This window comes from Danio aesculapii, chromosome 5 (genome assembly GCF_903798145.1).
Source record: "Danio aesculapii chromosome 5, fDanAes4.1, whole genome shotgun sequence".
NCBI classification, from domain to species: Eukaryota; Metazoa; Chordata; class Actinopteri; order Cypriniformes; family Danionidae; genus Danio; species Danio aesculapii.
The window spans coordinates 10,275,890-10,295,327 of record NC_079439.1 but is presented as its reverse complement, the minus strand read 5'-3'; the positions used below and the strand labels follow the sequence as shown (position 1 = coordinate 10,295,327).

Genomic DNA, 19,438 nt, shown 5'->3' with positions numbered 1-19,438 from the left:
TATGCCACGAAGGATTAAGGCAGTTCTGAAGGCATAAGAGGTCCAACCCGATACTTGTATAAGGTGTACCTAATAAAGTGGCCGGTGAGTGTAGTACACCATCAAGTATTGTACACTACCTCCTGTCACATTAAAAGTAAAACATCCAGGATTTACTCTTTTGTGAAGTAAAGAGGGACGACGTGCAGTGTTTTGTTCAGATCAGGTGTGTATTTCTCTATTCACCCTTGTGTTGTTGAGTTTACACTGTCGGCAGGTATTTGACTACTCACTGCGCGCTTCCTCCTGCTGCTGCTCCAGTATTCAAATTCTGCCATTCTTCACACAGCGATAGATAGACAGAGACAGACTGACTGAAACACACACAAGTCAAGAGGTGTCTGCTGTTTTTCTATGTAAAACATGCTCGGCAGATGCTCGGAGAGAGGGAAAGAGAGACGGCGACAATTCTCAACCTCTCTCAAACACTCAGATAATAACCAGGACATCTGCTGCTCCGTCTGACCTCAAAAACCAGACGTCTTTCCAGAAGATGAGTGAGTGATTGTCAATCCGCATAATATATCATATATTAATGTGTTTGTTTATATCTGCTGCGGAAGAACCGTTGATCTTAAAGGGACAGTTCACCTAAAAGTGAATATTACCTCAGTGTTTAACTTTCTCTATAGTCGAGTGGCAAACTTTATCAAAATGCGCATCAATTTTGAAATTACTCAAGATATTTTGAAGAATGATGAGAAGAGTTAAAACCACTTGACTGTGAGTAAACGCTGAGGTAATTTTTTTACCCCAAAGTGAAAATTACCTCAGCGTTTACTCACACTTAGGTGCATGGTTGCAAACTTTTACTTATTTTTTTTCTTCTGTTAAACACAAAACGAGATATTTGGGGGAAATAGCAGCTATTCACATCCATAGCTTGAACAAAAAACAATATGGAAGTCAATAGCCATGTTTTCAGCCACCTATTTTGGAATATTGAGTTTAAAAAAAAGCTTAATGGGAGCACCAAAATGCGCAAAATTGTTGAAAATCTCTTGAGTTTTGAGTAAACGTTGAGGTAATTTGTACACAAAAGTGAAATTTACCTCAGTGTTTACTCACTCAAGTGCACAGTTGCAAACTTTTGTATATATTTTTTTACTTCTGTTGAACACAAAACAAGATGTTCGGGGAGAAGCAGCCGTTGACATCCATAGCATGAACAAAAACCAATATGGAAGGCAATGGCTATGTTTTCATCCTCCTATTTTGGAATATAGCGTAAGAAATGCTTAATGGAAATGCCAAAATGTTGATAACCACTTAAATGTGAGTAACATTGAGGCCATTTATTTTTTTTACCCAGAAGTCAAATTTATCTCAGCGTTTACTCACTAGGGAGTGGTTGCAAACTTTTATAAAAAAAATAAATTCTTCTGTTGAACACAAGATATTGGTGAGAAAAAGCAGATATTAACATCCATAGTGAACAAAAACAAAAATATGGAAGTCAGTAGCTATGTTTTCATCCTCCCATTTTGGAATATCGCATGAAAATGCTTAATGGAAATGCCAAACATGTTGAAATTGCACATAAGATATTCTGGAAAATGTTCAGAAAAGTAAAAATCACTAGAGTTGTGAGTAAACGCTGTGGTAATTTTCACCCAAAAGTGAAATTTACCTCACCGTTTACTCATTCAAGTGTTTGCAAACTTTTATTTTTTTTTTGTTTTGTTGAACACAAAAGAAGATATTCAGGGGAAACCAGATATTTACATACATAGCGTGAACAGAAACAATATGAAATATATGTTTTCAGCCACCTTTTTTGGAATATCGAGTAAAAAATGCTTAATGGGAACACCAAATTGCGCAAAAATGTTCAAAAACACTTGAGTTTTGAGTAAACACTGAGATAATTTTCACCTAAAAGTGAAATTTACCTCAGCGATTATTCACTCAAGTGCACGGTTGCAAACTTTTTTATATATATTTTTCTTCTGTTGAACACAAAATGATATATTCGGGAGAAAAAAGCAGTTATTGACATCTATAGTGTGAACAAAAACAACAATATGGAAGTCAATAGCCTCGTTTCATCCACCTATTTCTATATATTGGGTAAAAATGATTATTAGAAACACCAAAAAGTACAAACATTTTGAAAACCACTTGAGTGTGAGTAAACGCTGAGGTCATTTGTACCCAAAAGTTAAATTTACCTCAGCATTTACTCACACTCAAGTGGTTGCAAACGTTTATCAAACGTTGAACACAAAATGTGGAATTCATGTGGAAAAGCAGATATTGACATCCATAGCATGAACAAAACAACAATATGGAGGTCAATAGCTATTGGGCATGGGACGATAACCGTGTTCAAGGTATACAGCAGTTTGGAAAAGTCAAGGTTTTAAAGCGTTAAAATTTTCTGCTATACCGTTCGGAAGGTATAAGTAGGATTTTTTTTTTTTACTTTTTTTTTTTTTTTTTTTTTTCGTTTTTTAGGACAGCAATATCTCCAGCAGAAAATAAATGAATTTAAACTATTTAGCCTGACATGTTTATTGCTCCAAAATAATTTAAATGTTTCCCAAATTAAAATATATTGTGTACAAAGGGGAAAACAGTTTTGTTTTTTACCCAGACATTTAAAAAGAATATATTTTAGAGCCGTAATCTCTATACCATGAAAATGATATTTATATCCAAGGTTATATTACCATCAGAATCTTAAACCGGCCCATGCCTAGTAGCTATATTTTCATCCACCTATTTTGGAAAGTCGAGTAAAAAATAATTAATTCTTAAAATGATTGGTTGCAAACCTTTATCCATTTCTTTCTTCTTTTCTTCTTTCTTCAGTTACTTTGTATAATTGGCACTTCTTGTGTGTATTGCCTCTTCTTGTTGAATCACTGAATGCCTCCTCGATTGTTAGTCGTTTTGGTCAAAAACATCTGCTAAATGTAAATTGGCAGCATCGCGTTTGCGTTTTACAACTGTATGAAAGCATATAAAAATTAATTTCGTAAGTAGGGATGGTCCAATTGATCGACCAGAGATTGGTATCGGCCGATAATCACATTTCATGACTCGATCGGTACTTGGTAATCTGGCCGTTCTCATGAACTGATCAAAAGTGTTTGCTTACGAGTTTACAACCAGTATTTATTGCAATTTACAATATTGCAAGTTCAGTAAAGCTAGGCTGGAAGTATTAGAGAAATAAAAAAACCTTAAATTATTTTTAACTTAAAAAATTATTAATACAACTAATCGTAATAAACGTTTATATAAAAGTGGTTTATAGGCCTATTTCCTTTAAGTATGCAGTAATGGAGGTATATGTGCGTTTTATCTTCTTATGCATCAAATATGTCCTCTAAACTTCATTGAGACATGATGAATTATTCTTTCGTCATTTGCGATGCTTCCAAATTGCTTTGTTAGTGATTTTTCTTACCAATTTTTAAAATCTGTTTTATCTATTATTTTCTATAAAGCTGCCTCTGATCATGTCCACACTAAATGGCTATAAGAGACATGTTTAAGAGATTATATGCAACATCTTTCATTTATTCTATTAGTTAAATCTCATACTTAGAGTGAAAATGTGCTTTATGCATTAAATAAAGCTTGAAGAATCAGAATTTGTACTCTGTATCGGCCGATCAACATGTCAAGGAATTGGTACTCTGTATCGACTGCAAAAATTCTGATCGGAGCATCCCTATTTATAAGTTGTACAATTATACACTGCCCAATCTAAACATCTGTTTAGTTTTACAGTAAGCAAATACTTAATGAGCCTCTATTTTGCATTAAAAAAGGTCATATTTTGGTTTTAGGGGTCTCCAACATCAGCTTATATGCGTGCAAGGTCAAAAAACACTTCCATTGTCTTATAATATGCATTTATTTTTACCTGATTATCCCAGCGACTCCCATATGAATCGTTCAGCAATTCATTTGATCCCAAACCCCTTCTTAGTGCGAAGCTAATCTGCGCTGATTGAACCAATGACCCAGTCTATTGCGATTGGTCGACTGCGTTCAGCACGAGACAGAGAGAAATGCCCACCACGGCTACAGTATGAAGTAGCAGAAAGTATGAGCCCAAAGCAGGAATGCGATAAAGCAATGCAGTTAAACACCAGCATATTACACTACTCTTAACCCTAACCCCAAGTAATAACAACAACACACATTCAGTATTAATCCACACAGTGGCAAACGTTATTTTAAAAATTGTTTGAAAATTGACCGCCACGTGTGTGAAGAACAGCTGATGGTGGCCATAGCAAAGACAAACAGCAGAGGATCACAAGTTCAGAAACGCATTTAAAATGGGTAAAGGAGGAAGCATGCGTCACGTTTTTAACATGGTTTTGGACGCGATATGTGAACAGCCTCACACAGATTTAGCCTGAAAAAATATAGTACAAGCACTGATCTATAATCGATATGTGATTACAAGCCGCGCGGGGCCATTACAACTTATAACACACTATTAAACACATACATAAGAAGAAACTGATCCATTTGAACTGTAAAAGTTACTGACAAAGTCCCTGTCAAAGTCTGACAGTCCCATAGTCTCTGCTGCTCCTTCCTCTAATAGCAAACGGCCGGCGAATCCCGCGTTGCAGCTTAGGTTATTGTATCAAAAATCAGAAAAATGACAGGAACAAACACAGCACTATGGCTATACTGTGGTGTTGTTGTGAAAATGAACTTTAACCCTTCATTCCCCGCAGCCGAATCTCCATCTTTCAGTGATCGTCATCTTCGCGTCATGATCAGTCCTGTGATCCCCCTCGCCTCCACTAGTGTCTGAAGTGAAAGCGCGTTCACATTTTACCGGAACTGGAACTACATATTTGGTAATGTACCGTGTCGACGTTGATGTGATCAATCAAAAGATCTGAACCCAACTCGATTCGTTTATTCGACTCTGAGTCAAATATTCCGCTAAAGAATCAATAGTTTTAAACACGGTGCACTTTCAGATTTAAACCTCAGCTGGATGTTTTCATTCACTTAGAGCTGTGTTACACACTGCATGGAAGGTCACTTTCAAAAACCCATAATAGGGGCGCTTTAAGTGTTTTAGATTTCTATCACAGTGCAAAATGTTTCTGTCATTTTTTATGTTAGCCAACAATTCTTTTAAACCTCGATGTATAAAAGGGCTGCAAGATATTGGAAAAAACTGACATTACAATATTTTATTTTTCTGCAATATATTGCGATGTCAATGAATCAATCATGTTTACTGGAGTGCTTCTGCATAGAATGTACAAAATATTATGAAATTAAATAAAATAAAGCACAAATGAAAACAATGGAATAAAGTTAAAAATTAAATTAAACATTGCTTTATGGTATTTGCTGGAGCCTAACAGCATTGAGGTACAGAAATTCAGTAATTAAATATATAATAACTCTCTATAATCTTCTTTGTATAAAGAATTAACACAATTATTCTTTGTTAAAGTGGCAAACTTGATAATTTCTTGTGTCCAAATGGTTTAAATTTACTTGAAATTGCTTGGCATCCTGCGATTTGACTACTGCATATTTCCACATTGCGATATCGATGCTGAAATGATAAATTGTGCAGCCCTAATGTATAACTTATTATTTCTTTAATAAACAAACATGTCAGAAGAAATATCTCCTGGTCAAATTCAAGGATGACAATACAAAGATTAATCAGGCTCAAATTGTGAAAGAATTCTTCATTTTCACACATAAAACCCATTGGAGGTCTTAAGAAGTGCTGGAGTTACAGTTAGTCTCTGCCAAAAAAATGAGTGCATCTCCTAATGGAAATAAACTTTGTAAGACCTTTTTTAAAGCGTTGGATGATATTGTCATCTACGGAGACCCGGTGGGGAAAAAATTGGTGGAAGAAAAAAAAAACTGGGTGGGAGAAAAAAAACAGAGTGATAGGAAAACATATTTTTAAGGTTTTTGCGTTCCCTCGCAAAGATGTTTTGCGTTATCTTGCAAAACTGTTTCTCCACAAACACTTCCTGTTCACTTCATTCATGTAAACTCTCCCATTCTAACCCACTTTCTTTACTTTAAAGCTGTGCGTTGATCGTCGCCTTTCATATGCAACCTCTGAACCAGTGAATGTATGTATAAGCGCAGACAGACGCGCTCTGTACAATAAACTGATCCCAGATCAGCTTCTGTACACGCCATTTAAAGTGACACATCTGTTATCAAACAAGTGAGCAGCAACTGAATCTCTCGTTTTGTTTAGTTTGATAACAGAGGTGTCTCTGTAAGAATGCACAGATCTATAATGAAAGCATTCCATTACTTTAGAAACTGTTTGTGCTCATTTAAGAGAAAATTAGCTGTTTAAGGGACTTCCGGTTTAGCGTCCCCCATGTGAAGTCGCAAAGTCGGGAGCTCTGCAAACTAATTCTTAAATTTACTAAATACATAGTTACAACTTACCCCAAGTTTATTGCTGCAGCTGCAAATTTGTTTTGTGGACTATTTCTGAACTTTGCACCTCGATGTCGAAAGCCCCACGTCAGAAAAAGACTGATTTGGCGAGCTCTAATGGGTCCGCTGAGTCGGCCAAATTAGCTGTTTAAAATAAAACATGCAGGACGGAGATGTTTACATATTATTCAGTGTATTTGTCTGTTTAAACATACACCCGAATCCAAAAGTGTCCTGCGCTTTTGCTCCTCTGTAAATGGCGTGTACAGAAGCTGATCTGGGATCAGTTTATTGTACGGAGTGCTTATACATTCATTCACTGGTTAAGAGGTACCATATGAAAGGCGATGATCGACGCACTGCTTTAATGTAAAAAAAAGTGAACGCAGACATTTTAATATTAATTTCAGCGTGCTTTTAAGATTAAAAATATATCAGAAATATGGGAAAATACTTAATGATAGGATGATAGTGAGATAGAATGGTAAAATACGGGAGAATTTAGGCAAAAACAGGAGGGTTTACATGAATGAAGTGAAAAGGAAGTGTTTGTTGAGAAACAGTTTTGCGAGATAACGCAAAACATCTTTGCGAGGGAACACAAAAAAGTTGCAACTATGTTTTCCTATCACTCAGGTTTTTTTTTCTCCCACCCAGTTTTTTTTTTTCCACCAATTTTTTTTTCTTCAACCTTTTTTTTCCCCACCCCCACGTCCCTTCCGGGTCTCCGTAGTCATCCATCACAATCATCACGTCTTCTGACATGGATGTTTAAAGGCACAGTTCATCCAAAAAAGATTTTTGAATTGAGATAAATGAATTTTTCTGATCATTTACTCACACTTAATTGGTTAAACTTTTATCAAATTCTTTACTGTTGAACACAAAGCAAGATATCCTGAAGAATGTTGGAAAGAAGCACCCATTGATGTACATCGTAGGAACAAACAAATGCTATGGAAGTCAGTGGTTGTATTTATCCACCTATTTGTATGTGCATTGTGGAATATCGCATAGAAACTGCTTAATGGAATTGAAAAAAAAATACTATGGATGGCAAGAGCTGTTTTTTCCAACATTCTTAAGATTATCTTCCTTAGTGTTCAACAGAAGAAAGAAAGTCTAAGAGGTTTGCAACAAGTGGAGGATGAGTGGCATGAGTGAACTTTCCATTGTAGAAATAAAAAAAGCTACTAACTGCATCAGTTCGGGTTCAAAGAAATGTCCCTAAACAGACTCTTACAATGCAGTTACTCTTACAACTATCATCCGTATTTGAATATTATCTTTCATGCGGTGTTTATTGTAGATAATTATGAATATCTGCATACTTTTAAAGATCAAAGTTCATGATGATTTAATTTATTTAAAGAGGAATCAATTCTGAACTGCTGTTCATCAGTTTAATAAGGTTGTAGTTGATGTTAGTTAATGCGTTTGCTAACATAAGCAAACAATGAACAATATAATCCTTACAGTATTTGTTCATGTTAGTTAATGATACAGTTGTTAGTTCGATAGCTCACAGTACATTAACTAAAGTTAACAAGCATGAATTTGGATATGAATAAGTCATTATTAAATGTTGAACTACGATTATTAAATGCTGTACAAATATTGTTTATGCTTAGTGTTATTAAATACATTAACTAATGAAACCTTAATGTAACCGAGAATATTATTACAACCATAAGATCTGAGAATGAACCACAAACTAACCAGTTGCAGCGTCCTGCTCATGTTGTGCTTATGTTGGAGATTTGAGTTGTTCAGCTCTTTCTTCTGATGTTTCATCATTGCGAAAGCTGATATATTTTCTTTTCGGCTTAGTCCCTTAATTAATCGGAATGAACCGCCAACTTATCCAGCACATGTTTTACGCAGCGGATGCCCTTCCAGCTGCAACCCATCACTGGGAAACATACACACTCATTCACACACATACACTATGCAAAAATTCTTTAGCTTACCCAATTCACCGGAGCACTCGGAGGAAACCCACGTGAACATGGGGAGAACATGCAAACTCCACAAAAAAACACCAACTGACCAAGCCAAGACTCGAACCAGCGACCTTCTTGATGTGAGGTGAACGTGCTTCCCACTGCGCCACTGCATCGCCAAAACTGATATAGTAAACGCAAAATAATTTTCACTGTTTATAGTGTTTACAATCACTGACAGTGCAGGATTCAATTCAATTCAATTCACCTTTATTTATATAGCGCTTATACAATGTAGATTGTGTCAAAGCAGCTTCACATAAAAGGTCACAGTAAATAGGAACAGTGTAGTTCAGTTTGTAGTGTTTAAGTTCAGTTCAGTTGAGCTCAGTTCAGTGGGGTTTAATAATCACTACTGAGAGTCCAAATATTGAAGGGCAAATCCAACGATGCGCAGCTCTATAGATCCTGAACCATGCAAGCTAGTGGCGACAGCGGAGAGGGAAAAAAAACTTCACTAATGGCGGAAGTGAAGAAAAAAAAACTTGAGAGAAACCAGGCTCAGTTGGGCACGACCATTTTCATTTCTCCGCTGGCCAAACCTCTTGTGCAGAGCTGCAGTCTCAGTGGCGGAGGCTGGAAGCTGGCCTCAGCGAAGACTCGTCTGTCTCTGGAGCGTCACAGGAATCAGTCTCATGTTCTCCACTCTTCCATGACCATCACAGTAGTTGCTCAGGATACAGCCTGGTCCAGGATATGGAAACCTTGGGATCATCTCATCGTTGGTCTTGGATCGAATCAGTAACTCTGCATAGTCTGAGGGCCTCGGGAAGAGTATCTTCAGGTGGAAATGGAGAATAAAGAAGATAATTAGCGTAGCTGATGTTCACAGTGTATATCAACAAGATGCATAACCTGTGTGGAAGCCCGCTAAGTGGTGCACTAAGTGTATGCTTTACTGAACAGATAGGTCTTTAATCTAGTTTTGAATTGGGAGAGTGTGTCTGAGCCTCGGACGTTATCAGGAAGGCTATTCCAGAGTTTAGGAGCTATAAATGAGAAGGCTCGACCTCCTTTACTCGACTTTGCTATTCTAGGTACTACCAGAAGCCCTGAGTTTTGAGACCTTAAAGAGCGAGTTGGATTGTAGCGAGACAGAAGATTGGTTAGATAAACAGGAGCTAGATTATTTAAAGCTTTATATGTAAGAAGCAATATTTTAAATTCAATACGAAACTTAACAGGCAGCCAGTGTAAGGAGGATAAAACTGGGGTGATGTGATCAAATTTTCTAGACCTGGTAAGAACTCTGGCAGCTGCATTTTGTACTAATTAAAGATTGTTAATAGAGGATGCTGGGCAGCCAGCAAACAGTGCATTACAGTAGTCCAGCCTAGAAGTCATAAAAGCATGGACTAGCTTTTCTGCATCTGAGATGGATAGCATACTTCGTAACTTAGCGATATTTCTCAGATGAAAGAAAGCAGTTTGTGTGACATGGGATATATGATTTTCAAAAGTTAAATTGCTGTCTAATATGACACCCAGATCTTTTATTGTAGAGCTAACGCTAACTTTGTATCCCTCTTAGAAGAGCTCCTCCCCACCCACCTCCTTTCCTAACCCAACCAATAGTGTTTTCAAAAGCACCGATGGACCCAATCACCCACTTCCGTAAACCCAACCAACAGTTTTCAAAAGCAATCTAGAAAATGAAAAAGCCTCGCCTGATTTTTACCATGCTTTCAAATTTACCGCATTCTCACCCTGTTATTTACTTGATTATTATATTTTTTCAGCTTCTGCATCTTGGCATGAAGATGAAACCAGGGTGGACATTTCAGCAAGACAGTGATCCAAAACACAGCCAATGAAGCTCTCAAATGCTTTCAGAGAAAGAAAATCAAGCTGAATGGTCCAGCCAATAATAGAAATATTATTCCCAGGAAAAAAAACATGCAATCAATACTTGTTTTCCCTGCTGTATGCACACTAGCTTTGCATAACACTGCAAACTCTGAGTCAGTTCTTCACTGCTCAGAATGCAAACACAGGAAGTCATGCTTTGTTGCCACAACAGCCACTGTTACAGCAGTGAATAAGAAGGGGGTAACACACATTTTATTAAAAAGATTATCTGAATTTTACGCTTCAAATAGGGTTTTTTCTATATTATTCATATTCATTTTTAATATTTCTTTATTTTTTCTACTGATTTTTGTGCAGTTATACTGTAAAACTTGATTAGATTTTTATGTAGTGTTTGATTTGTGGCTGAACTTGTTTCAGTAAACGACAGTAAATAATATTACTGCTGAATGTCAGATAGTAAAAATACTCTAGTTCACTGTATGTATTTGTTCATGTTTTATTAATGGTTAAGTCTAAAGCGCAGTGTAAATGAATCCTGTAAGCTAGAGCTAATAGTAGACACAACTGTTTCTACAGATACATACAGGTTCACAACTCTGTATCGGTTGATACCCTGAGCTCAGGTATCGGGAAGGGAAAAAGGTATAGGAACATCCCTATTTGTTGCCATAACATCTTTTGCACAAGTTCAAGATATTCAACTCGAGCTGAAAATTTGCATGAAGTGAAAGCATCCTGCGAGTAATTCTAGAGCGTACCCAAAGAAAACATATATTTTTACACTCATGCAAATATATATATTTATGTGTTCGAATGAAATAATGAGGCCATTGTTTGACAGTAGTTTAAGGAGGAGTGACTTTGATAACAGCCATAATGCTGAAATGACCCACACTCTGTAAAAAGTGATTAGTTACTTTACTTTAAAATGTGAGTAAACTCGTTGCCTTAAAAACAACAAGTTGATTTGGTCACACTTTATTTTGATGGTCAGTTTGTTGAATTAAGTTACATTGCATCTACATGCCAACTAGTTCACATTAGATTATAAGAAGACTGTTAGGTTGGGATTAGGATTGGGGTTGGGGTTAGTGTAAATTGACATGTACTTGCAAAGTTTCTTATAGTCAGTTAAATGTCTGTTGTAGGAGCAGTATCAGCAGATATTAAGCAGACAGTCTACTAATACTCAAATAGACCATCAAAATAAAGTGTGACCATTGATTTTACTTAAAAAGGCCAGTAAACCCATTGACTTATCTTTTATGCATATGCATTGTTTAATTAATAATTATAAAGCTACAAGTTTACTCTCTTTTTTAAAGTCAAGGAATCACTTTTTACAGTGCAGTTAAATTGAGTTTGACACCCCTGATGTACACAATGTAAAGTATGCATGTAAATAATATGAGTGAGTCTCCTAAATTATACAGAACATGGAAACGCCACAAAGAAATGCCAACTGGCCTAGCCAGGACTCGAACCAGCGACCTTCTTGCTGTGAGGCAACAGTGCTACCCACTGAGCCACCATGCCCCCCATGAAGAGATTTTGTATATTTTAATTTTTGATTAATAACATATAGGCAGAATCACCTGGAATCTGCACCTTAGATTGTTGAAACATTTAATCTACTTGTATGTGTAAATACGAGTTTTATTTCAGTTATATTATAATTGGGTTATAAAATTACATATATTTAAATGTTTAGCTTATTTGTGTACAAACCAATCTGTAAAGTTATATTTTCAGGATTTTTTTTTCTATGAGGTATTATATAAGAGAGTTGTATTTGTTAAACTTTCTAAATTCACAAAAATCTGGGGCAACATGGTGGCTCAGTTGTTAGCACTGTCGCCTCACAGCAAGAAGGTCGCTTGTTCGAGTCCCGGCTGGACCAGTTGGCATTTCTGTGTGGAGGTCGCTTGTTCTTCCCCTGTTGATGTGGGTTTCCTCCGGGTGCTCCGGCTTCCCCCACAGTCCAAAGACATGTGCTGTAGGTGAATCGAATAAGCTAAATTGGGCGTAGTGTATGTGTGAATGCATGTGTATGGAAGGAAAATGAATGTCTGATGATTTCTTTTTACAAGTTTCTGCACAATAAGAGTAAAAAAGTCATCAGATTCTGCACTGAAAATTATTCATTGGATTCATTACAACTTTTTAAGGTAACTGGTTGCAAAAATTTAAACATGAAAACATTTTTTACAAATTTTTTATATAAATTTAGTAATGTTCAACTTCATTGATTGCTTAAATTCAGCCCATATAAATAGTTTGTAACCACTAAAAAATTGTAAATCCAATGAATCTGTTTTTTTTTTTTTCATTTTATTATTATTATTATTATTATTATTGGGCGGCACGGTGGTGCAGTGAATAGCACTGTCGTCTCACAGCAAAAAGGTTGCTGGTTTGAACCTCGGCTGGGTCAGTTGGCATTTCTGTGTGGAGTTTGCAAGTTCTCCCCGTGTTGCGTGGTTTTCCCCACAGAGTCCAAAGACATGCCCTATATTGGTGAGTTGGGTAAGCTATAATTGTCCATAGTGTATGTGTGTGAATGCAAGAGTGTATGGGTGTTTCCCAGTGATGGGTTGCAGCTGTAAGGGCATCCGCTGTGTAAAACATAAGCTGGATAAGTCGGCGGTTCATTCCGCTGTGGCGACCCCAGATTAATAAAGGGACTTTATTAATTAATAAAGATCAATAAAGGCAAAAAGGAAAAGAATGAATGAATTATTATTGTTATCATTAATATTATATTTTTGGAGCTCTTATAATACAGATTTTCTAATAATTTTGACCAAACAGTGCTCTATCATAGCAAACTATACATTAATAGAAAACATATTTATTCATAAAATTGACACACATGACTTGGTTTTGTGGTCTATGTTCACAAATGATCTCTTTTAAAGTATTAAATGCTATCTTTTTTATCATCATGTGAGAGACCATCAGTTGTCCAAAATCAGATTTTATTTTTATGGTTATTATTTTACATCAGTCCATCTGTTGTCTAAATCAGTCATTAAATGTTAAGACATTATTTTTTTAGCAGATGCTTTTATTCAAAGAGACTAAAACAGAGGAACATTGCAATTTGTCAAATGCCCAGTATATTTATTTAGTTTAATTTGATTGTACTTTTGCACATTTAGCAAATGCTTTTATTCACAGCAGCTCACAGTACACTCGCAGAAATAAAGGTACTAGAGCTGTCACTGGGGCAGCAGCAGGATACAAAAAGTAAAGATTTGTACCTAAAGAGTCAGATGAAATGACACCAGGAGAAAGTACTGAACTACTGAAACGTATTTAATACTTTATATAAAAGGCGTTTTTGGTTATGGCAGCTTAAAGACGCCTCTTATATGGAGAATGAAGTCTCATGCATTGCTCAGGGGTGAGTTTTTCACAGACTTTAACAGAGTGTAAAAATCTTGATGGTTCTGTGGGTCTCGTCTATCAAATCTGATCTTTATTTTGTATTTTCTATTGGATTCAAGTTAGGTGATTGGCAGGGCCATTCTGCAGCTTGATTTTTCTTTCTCAACTTTTCTCATTCTCAACTCTCAGCTGCATCCCATATCAGTTCATGCATCTAACATTACCACACACACACACACACACACACACACGTATACAAACATACAAATGATTGAGGCGAAATTAAATGTCATCTGATGGCCATCTATTGAAGTAACCGGATCTCTTCTGGCTGCATTATGGGCTGCAGTAATGGGACACCCTTCTGCTGCTTTGCATAGTTTTGCTGGAAACGTATAAGAATTTCCAAGGCAAATCTGTTGCCGAGTGTGTGGGCAGAACAACAAACACGACTGTTCACCAGTCATGCTTCCCTCTCAGCCAATGAGAAATAACATACAGACAGGAGACCAGGACAGTTCATTGAGCGACTCCTTTCTCAGTCACATGACTTTTTTGTTAGCATCTCATTTTGTGTCTGTACGTGTACAATTGAAGTCAGAATTATTAGCCCCCCTCTATATTTATAATGGAAAGAAGTTTATTTCAGCACATTTCTAAACATATTAGTTTTAATAACTCATTTCTAATAACTGATTTATATCATCTTTGCCATGATGACAGTAAATAATATTTGACTAGATGTTTTTCAAGATTAAAGTGACATTTAAAGGCTTAAATAGGTTAATTATGTAAGTTGTGGTAATTAGGCAAGTCATTGTCTAACAATGGTTTATTCTGAAGACAATCGAAAACAAATATTGCTTAAGGGGGTAAAAATATTTACCTTAAAATGGTTTAAAAAATTAAAAACTGCTTTTATTCTTGCCGAAATAAAACAAATAAGACTTTCTACAGGAGAAAAAAATATATTATTGGGAAATTCTGTGAAAAAGTATTGGGTATTGTTTTTTTAAAAAACAAGACAAATCACAGGAGTGCTAATCATTCTCACTTTAACTATATGTGTGTGTTTTTAGATCATTTTAGTCTGTGTTGCATTCAATTTTCAATTTTCAATTTCAATTTGACTAAACACACCAGAGTTTGTTTGGAAATGGATCAAACTCCATGTTTTCAGCAGTCTCTAACTCACTAATCTTCTGAATAAGTTGAATTAGAGACTGCTGAAAACTTGGGAGTTCGGTCTGATTGTGCTGGGAGTGAATGTTTTTGGGTCATTTGTACTGTATAGTCATCATAGGTTTTTGATACAGATGTGCTAGACCCCACATTTTGGTTTGTAGAGATTTTTTTACACACATCGGTATCTAAGATACAGTTGAAGTCAGAATTATTAGCCCCCTGTATATTTTTTTCCCAATTTCTGTTTAACGGAGAGAAGATTTTTTTTTAAACACATTTCTAAACATAAAAGTTTTAATAACTCATTTCTAATAACTGATTTATTTTACCTTTGCCATGATGACAGTGAATAATATTTTACCAGATATTTTTCAAGATACTATTATTCAGCTTAAAGTAAAATTTAAAGGCTTAACTAGGTTAATTAGGTTAATTAGGCAGGTAAGAGTAATTAGATAAGTTATTGTATAACGATAGTTTGTTCGAAAAAAATATTGCTTAAGGAGGCTAATAATTTTGACCCTAAAATGGTGTTAAAAAATTAAAACTGTTTTTATTCTTGCAGAAATAAAACAAATATTTGGGAAATATTTGAAAAAGAAAAGAAATTCAGAGGAGGTTGAATCATTTTGACTTCAGCTGTGACAGTTTAGCAACTTAAGCAGTAAGGATTTGTTTTATTTATTAATTAATGTTTACATCCATACATCAGTTGTCTAAATCAGTCATTAAATGTTTTTACTTATTATAATGTTTTTTTAACAAATGCTTTTCTTCAAAGTGGCTAAAACAGAGGAACATTGAAATTTGTCAAATGCCCAGTTTATCTATTTAGTTTCATTTAATTGTATTTTTGCACGTTTAGCAAATGCTTTTATTCACAGCAACTTACAGTAACATTTAAGGAATAAAAATAATTATTTATAAAATTATTTATGTTTGAAATGTTTTCCATTTGGGTGACACAGTGGCTCTGTGGTTAACACTGTCGCCTCACAGCAAGAAGGTCGCTGGTTCGAGTTCCGGCTGAGCCAGTTGGCGTTTCTGTGTGGAGTTTGCATTTTTTCTCTGTGTTGGCGTGGGTTTCCTCCGGGTGCTTCGGTTTCCCCCACAGTCCAAAGACATGCGGTACAGGTTAATTGAATGAACTAAATTGGCCATAGTGGATGTGTGTGTGTGTGTGTGTGTGTGTGTGCGTGTGCGTGTGTGTGTGTGTGTGTGTGTGAGAGAGAGAAAGCGAGAGTGTATGGGTGTTTCCCAGGACTTGGTTGCAGCTGGAAGGGCATTCCAAAGGGCATTATTTTTTACTTCTATGCATTTGATTTTATCAAAAAAGTGAACAAATGTCATGCAGTACAGCAGCAATTTATGCATTTATTTTGTTTTATTTTATTTCTAAAACATATATGCACTCTAAAAAATTTCAACTTAATTAACCATCCATTGGGTTCATTTTTTAAATTAAATTTATTGACCTTATTCTTCAGTGTGGATGTGCACTCGTTTTAGAACTTCCGATTCAGTTGCCTATGAGAGAAATTACTAGGAATAATAAACGGCAGAAAACAGTCAAACTGCTTGCTCTACAAACAAGTGTGTTCATGACTGTACAGACAAAGCAGAATAATTTAATTTAAAAAAGATCAGACTGGACCATCAGGCAGCATAATGAGCCGTTTTTAACCTCTAAAAATAAATGGAAGTGAATGAAACCTGAAGTCTCAAGCCAAAAAGATTCAAATGGCTGTGCCCACTCGTAGAAAGAATGTGAATAGAAGGTGAATAGGACCAAATCTAACCCAATGTTTGGGTTTGTCCATATTTCACCCAATTTGGGTTGAAATATTTCCTCCGAAGTTGCGGCTGGAAGGTCATCTGCTGTGTAAAACATATTCCAGAGTAGTTGGTGGTTCATTCCACTGTGGCGACACCTGATAAATCAGGGACTAAGCCAAACAAACATTAATCAATAAATGGGTTGAAATAACCCAGCATTTTTAGAGTTATAAAGTATTATCCATGTGTGGTAAAATAATCTAATCTCTTCTCCTACATCCCCTAGTTTCGTTGGATGAGCATGGACCTTGAAGATGCCCGCTGACGCCTCTCTCTGTCCCCTGCACACTCTGTCATGGAGTCAGACCCGAACGCCCTCCGTGACCCCTACAAACCGGAGGCAGGCAACTCCGAGCTACCTGATCTGGAGTGCGCCATCTGCTTCTGCCAGTTCAACAACGTCTTTAACACCCCGAAGGTCCTACAATGCAAGCACACCTTCTGCCTGGAGTGTCTCGCCCGGATGAACATCAAATCCAACCAACCTGACACCATCCAGTGCCCGCTCTGCCGTTCATACACCCCTCTACCAGATTTGGGACTCCCAAAATTGGCCACTGACTCGACGGTACTGTCTTATCTCCCATCTGCAATGCAGCACGTCTACAGCATCCGTTTTAACAGAAACAAGGGAAAACTGCAGGTTAAGCGGGTGCCCAGTTCTGCCCCGATACACACACACACTGTCAGTCAAAGTTTGGATGTGGGCATGCCGGCTGGTATGCAGGGATCCTCAGGAGAGGGCAGAGAGAGGTCTTTACTGATGACCATCCTGCGGACACCGCTCTGCAAGGCTTTTCTAATGAGCACAGTGGCCATAATAGCGGTCGTTCTCACTATTACTATTATAATACTGCAGCAGAAGCACTAAAAGGGGTCCACATGCTTTGAGGGTACCCCAGAGATCTGCTTTATTAGTATTAAAAGAATAAAAGTACATAGTTCACCCAAAAATGATAATGTACTCACTATTTACCAGGGCTGCACAATATATACCAGCAGCTACAGAACGTCACGGTTATGAATGTAACCCATGTTCCCCGAGTAGGGATTGGAGACGTGTGTCTAGATAAAGACACTATTGGGAAATTCCTTTACCTAAATGTCTTTATCTAGACCAGGGGTCGGGAACCTCTTTTCAGCAAAGAGCCATTTCTGATTTTGCTGGCAAATGCTCTTTTTTATAGAGCCACGTGACATTATTTATATATATATATATATATATATATATATATATATATATATATATATATATATATATATATATAGGCCTATAGTAGCATAATCTGATGGGTAGCAGATGGGGAACATGATGTTACTCAGCGTTATAGTGAAAAAAGCATGAAACATCACTATTCAGTTTACTAACACCATTGACATTCAGTTCACTTCATTGTTATGTGCCAAGCGAAAATGACTCACTCTGTCTAAACGTCAAGATGAGCCCACAGATACCTCTTCAGTCATTGTTTTCTGGCTGACTTGAGATCGTTTTGCTTCTGTCTCCTGATCTATTCGCGCAGTTTCATCTTCTCTTGATCAGGCTCATTATCAGATTTACTCGTGTTTAAAAATATATATATGCTCGACTGCCTCTGTTCAAAACTGTTATTATTTAGGTTGGCCACTATGCCTATATTTTCGCTGCTCACTGCACGCGAAACAATAATCACCAACCAATGAGAGTGTTTGTAAATGTAAGAAAGCTGATTGGTCAAAAGTGACTACCTTTATGTGTGTGCGCACACACACTCAACACAGCTTTGGTCGCTGTTTTTCACTCTGACTCATTCACAATCTCTCTCTCTCTCTCTCTCTCTCTCACACACACACACACACGCACACACACACAAACATGCAGGTATTCAACACACACCAGTTAATGATCAATAAAAAAAATTAAGCCCTGCCGCAAACAGTTCGTTTGCATACTTAACACAGGACTTATTCGCCATCTATGAAAGATTTCATTTGCCTTGCGATCTCCAAAAAGGCAAGCAAAGCTCGCAGCACTCGAACTCCCAGATGCCCCTGTCCAGACTCCCGTCCTGTCCCTGCTGTTTTTGTCCGGTTTGCACTTTATGCTGGAGCTCCTCACACGCCTTCTTTTGGCTTTCGCTCAGCTGGTACTTTGCCGCAAAAGCTGCATGGTGGGTTTCAAAACGTCTCTTAACAATTAATTTTTTAAAAAGAGGAAATGCGTTCTGTGCAGATCAGACATGGCAGAGCACCTTCTTTTTGCCATCATCACCACTCATGAATGTTTGAATTTACGTGTGCGCGGTTACCATAGAAACGTAAGTTTGAACACACGCATTGTTCAAAACGTTTTTATTCTTTTTCCTGCAAAGATTACAATAACGAGGGAACTGTAACTGTATTTTCAATAGGAAACTGATTTCTAGTTATATGGCAGTTATCATTATTTTAAACTGCAAAATATTATTTAAGGGAGACAGCTGGAGAGCCACGTATTTTGGTCAAAGAGCCAACTGTGGCTCGCGAGCCATAGGTTCCCGACCACTGATCTATACACATGTCGGAGTTTGCATAAGGGGTTCGTCTCAGTTACGAACGTAACCCTCCTTCCCCAAATAGGGGACGGAGATGTGTGTCTAGATAAAGACACTATTGGGAGATCTCTTGATGACCAATTGTGTCTTAATCTAGACACGCGTCAGAGTTTCCATGAAGGGAAACATCTGGGTTATGAACGTAACCTACGTTTCCCGAAAAGAGAAAGCAGACGTGTGTCT

General features: G+C 36.9%; 1 protein-coding gene across 1 annotated transcript; it reads left to right on the top strand.

Moving 5' to 3' along the window:
* The first annotated feature begins 356 nt into the window (after positions 1–356).
* LOC130228413 (RING finger protein 223) lies at positions 357–17,872 on the top strand. Its single transcript, XM_056456841.1, has 2 exons — positions 357–536; positions 16,909–17,872. The coding sequence occupies exon 2, from the start codon at positions 16,978–16,980 to the stop codon at positions 17,551–17,553; it is 576 nt and encodes a 191-aa protein (XP_056312816.1). The 5' UTR covers positions 357–536; positions 16,909–16,977; the 3' UTR covers positions 17,554–17,872.
* The last annotated feature ends 1,566 nt before the right edge of the window (positions 17,873–19,438 follow it).

Excerpts from the sequence above, each read along its gene's own strand:
- LOC130228413 (XM_056456841.1), top strand. The coding sequence starts at position 16,978 with ATGGAGTCAGACCCGAACGCCCTCCGTGACCCCTACAAACCGGAGGCA.